Source organism: Papilio polytes, unplaced genomic scaffold, assembly GCF_000836215.1.
Source record: "Papilio polytes unplaced genomic scaffold, Ppol_1.0 DF823934.1, whole genome shotgun sequence".
Lineage (NCBI taxonomy): Eukaryota > Metazoa > Arthropoda > Insecta > Lepidoptera > Papilionidae > Papilio > Papilio polytes.
The window spans coordinates 1,234,855-1,243,208 of NW_013525270.1; the positions used below are offsets into that span (position 1 = coordinate 1,234,855).

An 8,354-nucleotide genomic window follows, 5' to 3' on the forward strand; every position below is an offset into this window, starting at 1 on the left:
AAAAACAGATCTTTCTACTTTATTAAACTTTAAACAAAGCTCGTAAATAGAAAACTTATTCTACAATACAGTAACTATTCCAAAATAAAACTTTGATAGCTAACAAATACTTAGAATTTTTCTCTTTCAGAATTTTCTTTGTCAAGAATACCTTTCAAGTTATTTAAAGTTGGCATTTACGGAGAAAAGAAGCAATCATAAGCGCCTTTAATAGTCTGGACGCACACAAAACTGCAGGCAAACACAGGCGTATAAAATTCATTATAAGGTAGTCTCTCAATTTACATTAAAAAGCCTTCGGGCGAGTCTAATAAAATTAACAATTCTTTCTACTGTCTGACACCGGTTTGGGGCAACGCGATTGAATTTCAAATCCAACGTCTCAAGCATATCTAATATAATTAAGTCGCTTCAGTAATTGAGTAGACATCCACCCCTAATGCAATAAAGAAAACTTACTTCGTAGAAAGTTTTCGAATTTCTTTTAACTTACAATTAACATTTATACTATGTACGGTAAATATATTTAATTTATTGATTTTTAGACATGTAAAACGTTTCGGACTCTTAAACAACTCGACACAATATTATATTTTTCCTGGTATGAAATACTCCATAGCATTACTGGTGAAAAAATTAAACCATCAGACGATAAAACGTAAACGGTTAGGCTGTTCGTAAGGACTGTATCAACAGGTTCTATCGCAAGGGACGAGTGCTCGGGTCGAACATAACGCTCTTTATGGCTGATCTCCGTTGGTAGTTTTGAGACTATTATAGCTACATTGTGTTGAAGAAAATTTTGTGGCTCTTGAATATGTTTTACAACTTATATAGACTACAGTTTGTCTAAACAAAAGAGATTAGTTTGATAAATGACGTATATGAAGTATCGAATTCAATTTCTATGAAGGTAAATGCCACACTTAATAGACAGACATAGTGACGAAACAAACACGCATAGCGAACAATTCGGAATTATCGATATTCGATTTAAATAATTATCGATCTCGACTAAAATTATTATTTTCTTATTAACTAATTTATAGGACAATTCTAGTATTGATTATAGTGTAGAGAATTTAGATGACAGAAATAATCGAAATCCGATTACGTACGGCTATAGTAGTAATAAACATTTATTTACTCTCATTTTTTGTTATGGTCATTATTATTTTGAGAAAACAGTGTTTTTTTTTTAATTCATAAGTTTTAACTATAAATCTATCGATTCCAACTTATACAACCCATCCCTACTATATTTGAAATTAATTGTCAAACTAATTTAAATTATTTAGACACACTATACATATTAGAAACGATATTTACTCTGTAGATAATAATTTAGTTTCTTGTATAAAATTAGACTTTTATTGCTGGTATCTTATAATAAAAATCCCTAAAGCAAACAATACATGTACAATCAAAGAATTAGTTTGCTTCCCACTAAGAATCAAAAGTACATAAAACTATCACCATAAAAGCTAGGTATGTGTTACAATTTTTAATACTTAATAGCATTTTTTGCACCAGACATTTCACCGTAGTGGGTAGGAAATAAACGTCCTCGACTGTACCTCTGTACTGTAGCCTCAACAATAATTTGACAACGTGACTACACAATCCTATTACTATATGGCTTAGTGGATAAACATTATCCGAGATTTCTGCCATGCATGTCACCCATCAAACCCGTGTAAGTACCCGTAACAGTAGCAAACTAATAGGAACGTCGTTATGCCGTAACGCAAGTTAATATGTTCCGCAGTATGTAAATTAGAACAGACGTGCCCGCAAACATTGGGTGAATTAATGTCTCGAGAACGTCTTATAACGTCCCTGGGGAACTAAGATTGTAACATCAGCAATACCAAACTCTATGTGTTTCATTTACATATAAATTAGGTTTTTATTACAAGTTATGTTTTCACGTCTGCTCAATCTTTATAAGCACCTTTTAGTAGTAATTTTCAGTTAAATTCAATAACGAAATAGAATGAAGTGTTTGTTATTTTTAGTTTTCTATATACAGGATCTTGGATTCTGTATCTGGCAGGATAAAGTGATACGAGAATTTGTTTAGCTTTGTTTTTTGTTTAAAATTACTTTAATGTGAAATAAAACAAAAATTGTGATATCATAACTTTAATAGCTACTCGAAAAAATTACATTTTTTATTATCAATATTAATTTCAACTTAACGAAATACAAAGAAAAACAACATTATTTAATTATTACGTAATAACAACATATTATTGATTATTTTCACAAAATTTTATAAATGAACCTTTCAAATTAGATAAATATAATTTTTATAAAGTATAGAACAAAATCCATGCATAATTTACAATTACTTGTTTTGATACTCTGCCAATATGAGATTCTACAAGCAATTATTTGTTACATAATCTATTTTCTTAAAATGCGTGTTTTTGGTTAGATTTTTTTATTATGAGACAATAAAAACATACGAGGATATTTAAACACTAACATAAACATAGAAATAACAATAAGAGAGATGCCACACGAGCGTCAAGAAGCCGCACTTTGTAATTTAAAAATAACCTCCTTTATGAAGTTGGTTAAAGATACAAAAAGAACCACTGACAAGCACGCAAAATGCCAGCTATCTTTATTCTATTGCTATTCAAAATATTAGCATATTTGTTTTTCGTAGTGTAGCCGCATTTGGTATATAAATCTATTTACTCATGCGGAACTTCCCGCTCGTGTGGCATATCCCTAAAAATAAGTTTATACCACACTAAAGTACTGACATATCTTTCAAAGATAACCTACCTGTGCTGTGAAAGACTAGGTATTTTTTATTAGCTTTTTAATTATTTTATTATGTAATAAGTACTTAGTGAAATGAAAGATGCCACAGGCGACACTAATCGAAGCTTATATAAAACGAATTAAGTAAATACTTTAACATATTTTGTACTTTACAATTATTCTTATTATTGAGTATTTGTTATGATAGTGCTTACAATACATGTGTAAATTACAAATTACGATACGTAACTAAAAATATATACAAAAATTAACAGGTTAACAAATTATACTTCGAAAAGCATATAATGTGTGGGCAAAACAAAACTCTTGTGAAATGTGACAATGTCAGTGACAAAATTAGTTGTTATGGTTACTAGTAGACATGTGTAAAACTTTGAACCTGTCCACAGATCAATTCACAGACTTAAACCGTTGAGCTGTGACTCAATAAGTAAATAAGCAGTTTATAGCTCTTAGACTATGGGAGCCAAGGTACCACGAGCCAATCTATGATCTGTGAATGAGTTCTCTGATCGGCTTCACCCATGCGAATTCATCTGCAGATCATTAACTTTAGTCGAGTTACCCATGTCTTACTACTGGATAATTCCCAACCGTCACCCCGCTCTATCCCCACATAAGAATAAAAAGTTTAATCCGTCCCACCTTTTAGTCCCACTATCACCCGTAAGATGACAGATGCAACCGTTATGAAATAAACGAAGATCGATTCGGTGGGACGGATGAAACTTTTTATTCTCAACTGTTTCCACGTGGGAACAGAGCGGGGCGACGGTTAGAAATAATCGTAATTCTAATTAAACTAAACACTCTGTACACTAGACATGTCCCTGTGACGTCATCATAAGTATCCATCTCTTTCACTCCTTACGTGTAGAGTAGAGACGTTGCGTTGTTATAGTGCACTAACAATTTTGAAATTAAGACTAAAACATTATTAAAAGTTTTAAAATGTAAATATATCCTAGTACGTAGGTATCTTATATACTTTTAATTACATAACAATTTTTAACGTAAAGTTAATACATTTAACCATACTATTACAGAGTAGGTACTAAATAAATATACATATGGCACATAAAATTAAATGTTATCTAATATTAGCCTGCCAAAGAAAGCGTATGTGATTTTTATTATGCAAAGATTATAAAAATATCGCTTTTAGCTTTTATTTTAATTTATAATCTGTAGTAATAGTAAACATTTGATATTTTTTTAAATTTGATATAAAAACAGTTTTATATTTTTGTATTTTTATATAAGTTTATTTGTAAGTCTATGCAAGAAGCGTATTAAAGGCACTTTGCTTAGCTTTCATCACAATTGGTAGCACCAAACATTAGCGAAGGCAGACATTAAATCTTAACTAAGCTATCCTATGCGTGTACGAAAACATGATACCAAATTTTTATACCATTATGTATAACAAGAAACCTTTTATAATCGTAATTGTGTATAATTATTTGTATTTCAAACTATTTTTATATAAGTGAATACATTTTAAATCGAATTGAAAATATATCAATAATTTTAAATGGTCTTTACTTTAAAAATAATGTAAATCATTCCATCCACTTCTTTTCTGGTAACACAAATTTGTTTATTTTGAAAGACTTCTTTTCAGATATTATTTCATACTTACGTAAAAACTATTCGAATAATTAATAATAACAAAGAAATAGTTATATTCTGAAGCGACATCTGACATTCGCAAATTCTAAATTGCTTACTATAAAAATAACAGCTTAATATTATGCAGTTTTTTTTAATTATACACAGACTAGTAAAAATGATTATATACATATGAACATTATTGGGTGATACACTCAAGGCCTTAAGCGGTTATTTATTGCGACTTTTTAGCAAGCAAATAGTTATTTTGAATAATCGTTACGTTAAAAAACTGCTAATTAAGCCCATAAAATGGCTTTGATCGTTTATCCGACTCGAAGGACTGTATGGTCCCTCGAGTCGGATAAATAAACTATTAAAATTCGCAAAAACCAACATAAAGTATATTTAAATTATTGCTTCTTATTTTCACAAAACAAGATAATATTCTCTTAATAATTTAGTAAATTCTTACTAGAATTTTAAATTTTTGGATAAAAAACCATACACATAAGTATCTTGTATAGACAATAGTATGCGCTTTTAAGGCAAAATAATGCCAAGCTGTAGGATAAAGGAGAGTCGCGATTAAATACCAAGGCCGATTACTGTAGAGAGCACCACCCGCGCAATAGTCAGAGGTTCGCAACTCCGTTCTCCGTGTAGTATTCCGCAACAGTATTGTCTCCGTTCACTTGATCTCTGATCACGATAGTAGGGTTGTTAGAGCACGAAGAGATACTAGATATGGTCCTCGATGTTTTGCACCTCTGGCAGTCGACCATTACGATAGAGTTTGTGTCCATATCCGTCTCGGTGCTGCTCGTACGACGAAGGTGGTTCGAGTTTTGATTACGGTGTTCTAATATCGCTCGCCAGAGACGAAGTTCGATACCGCCTCTGGAAATATTTTAATTACCTTTTTAAGTCTGTTAAAAATCATCTTCCTATTTATAAATGAATTTTACTTTTTTCGTATTATATTTTATAAATGTTTTTGGTTAATAAATGGTAATTTTTATTTTATTTATTTAAATTAGCAGCGTAAACACCAATATCATCAACATTTGCAATTCCAGAAGAACTGGAAATGCGTTAACGGTCTTTAAGTGATATGCTTCTTAAGGGCTCCTAAGTCAAATTTCATTATTTTTTTTCCTAGATTTTTAGGTAAGTTACTTACTTGAGGTTAAGTTTAGCTAAGTCTTCTCTTTGAGCGTGATGTAACAGCTCGTTTAGTGTGAATCCTTGTGCAGCGAGAGCTTTAACAGCTTGTACTGGTACGTTGCGATTAGACGCCCACTCGCGGATAACTTCAAGCTCAGCGATGTCGTATTCTAAGTTATCTTCAGGTTCGTTGCTGAAATAAATGACATTTTTATATTGTGATTTTGTGTTTTTATTAGTGTTTTGTGTAATTCGCTTGTGTATGACTTACCTAGGTTTCTTCTCGATGAATTCTTTGAAAATTTGTGTCTGCATTTTCTGTTCTTCCAACATCAATCGCAGTAACGCCTGATTTTGTTGATAACTTTCTAATAGCTCTTGATGTAATCTAGAACAATTAAAATAACTTGTTATTTTGAACCAAATTATATAATTTCATAATAAGATAACTGTTTCATTTACTAGCTTGCTGCGACTGCGTCATGCGGAATTAAAAATAAATAAATTGGTAGACTATTTATCTTTTCAGACTAAGTTTTTCAATGCCAAATTTCATAATATTTTATTAAATTTTATTAAATTCATATTTTCGCATAAATTTTGCAGAAATATCTTTACGTAAAATGTTTCACGTGAATTTACGAGTTAAAGCGTTACTAACTATAAAATGCAAAAGTTTAAATGGATGGATGTTTGTTAGAGTTAACCAGCTGAACGGATCTTGATAAAATTTGGTATAGATGTATAGCATAATCCGGACAAACACATAGACCACTCACTTTTATTCTTTTTAATCCTATGGACAGAGTTGCGGACGAAAACTAGTTTATAATAAGATGCTATGATATACTTGTTGTTCTCCTGTCTGAGCTGGTGCAGCTGGTGCAGCTGGTGCTGGTCGCGCGCGGAGGTGGCGGTGGAGAGCGCGGAGGGCGTGCCCGCCTCCTGCGCGCCGCCGCGCCGCGCCTCCTGCCCCGCCAGGTTGGCGCCCAGCTCTGCACAATATCAATCTTTGTGTATAACGCGAGAAAACGGCCACGGGAATTCGCCAATACAGCGAATTGATTGCTCGACACTCGTATAAGCAGATGACTTTAACACTTAATTTAGCAGGAGATAAAAGTCAAGTTTATGAAAATTTTACTTATGAATGTTTAGGACTTTAACAAAGAACCTTGTAAATAATTAAAATAATCAGCTTTCTTTAGTTTATGTCCTGTGTAACAGTTAAAATCAAATTAAGGATTAACAGAGAAGGGACAGATGGAAGAAAAATACCCTCTTGGTACATCACGAGGGTAATTTTTTAACCAATGCGTCTATTTTCCGACTAAATTCTAGTCTCTTATTATATAGTACTTTCTAAAACTTGTAAGTTACAGAAGTAATACGATTGAAAGAGATATAGAAAAAGTTACGTATAAAATATAATGCATCCAATTTTAAAACCAATCTTAATTAGTACAAAAATAGACAGAGATAATAAATGTCTTAGAATTCAATCAACAGTTTTGAAAACAGTACAGAATTAAATCTAAAAAAAAATTAAAGCGACATATTCACCTGGCGACAAAACAGTGATGGCGGCTTGCACAGCATTCCTCACCAGATTGTCCAACGCGAACATCCAGTGCGGCTTGATGCTGTGCATCCTCAGCACCACATTCACCGCCTCCTGGAACATGTAGATGGCGGAGTGCAGCTCGTTGATGGCGTTAGCATCGAAATCCAACTCCTCCTTCAGCGTGGTGATAGCTTGTTCTATCACAGACTTGTTCTGGTCCATTATGTACTCCTTGAGCGCACACCGCAGCGTCTCTAGATGGTTCTAGAACAAATATTGCATTTTAAATATTTAAAATCTTACTAATAATGGACATTCCTAAGTGTCCGAATAGTAGAAAACGCCTCCATAATGTTATCTTAATAATTTATACTAATAATAAAAGAGGAAAGATTTGTATTTTTGGATTTTTGTGTGTATTGAAATAACTCACAAACTACTCAACCGATTAAAAAATCTTCCACCTATAAAAAGCTGTTATCGCTGAGTAACATAGACTATTTTATATGTTTCTAGCGGGCGAAGTCGCGAGCAACAATTAGCATCTACATAAATTACAAAAGTTTGGATGGATAGATATTACTACGTGTTTTAACAGATTTGAAAAAAAAATGTTGACATATTCTGACGGTCTCTCGGAAAAAGCCGGGAGCGACAGCTAGTCATAATATAATAAAAAATTAAGTCGCACTTTGGAAACTAAACTCACCAGCGTCAAAACCGTATTCCCGAAGTCCTGTTGAATGCTAAGCATCCATTTTGAGCAAATCTTCTCGCTGTCCTGCTCTAACACGCGGGAGAGAGTGAGACGGCGCTGTGAATCCTTCTTGAGTAAATAAAACCCGTCGTGTTCTATATCGATGGATGACCGAGGTACGTTTGTCATATCAACCTGAAATACAATAAAAAAATTGGTTTTAATAGTTTTTGTAAAGTAGGTGTATTAATAATTATTAATGTTAACATGTTGTCTCTATCACACCTTGTATAATTCAGTCGGATTAAACATCTTGGGCTATACGTACTTTATTTCGGACACCATAGTTTTTTTATAGGAATACCACGACAGCAATGCCACGACCACACAATTTGCGCGGAAGCAATTCCGCGTTTCGTCTGATGAGTGTGGTGCCAGAGACCTAGTTTTAGTCCCTTTCCACCCTTTACATCGACGGTGGAGGAGACACATAGGAATGTCAATTTTATGTGCCCC

General features: G+C 32.9%; 1 protein-coding gene across 1 annotated transcript in view; it reads right to left on the minus strand.

Annotated features, from left to right (window-relative positions):
* Window positions 1-4,010: 4,010 nt before the first annotated feature.
* LOC106102013 (mitogen-activated protein kinase kinase kinase 15) overlaps window positions 4,011-8,354 on the minus strand; it is a 20,801-nt gene continuing 16,457 nt past the window's right edge. Inside the window, exons 20-25 of the mRNA XM_013281405.1 lie at window positions 7,851-8,033; window positions 7,141-7,405; window positions 6,428-6,572; window positions 5,849-5,965; window positions 5,594-5,770; window positions 4,011-5,310 (exon numbers count right to left, since the gene is read on the minus strand). Coding sequence (XP_013136859.1) covers window positions 5,046-5,310; window positions 5,594-5,770; window positions 5,849-5,965; window positions 6,428-6,572; window positions 7,141-7,405; window positions 7,851-8,033 — 1,152 coding nt within the window. The 3' untranslated portion in view covers window positions 4,011-5,045. The remainder of the gene's footprint in view (window positions 5,311-5,593; window positions 5,771-5,848; window positions 5,966-6,427; window positions 6,573-7,140; window positions 7,406-7,850; window positions 8,034-8,354) is intronic.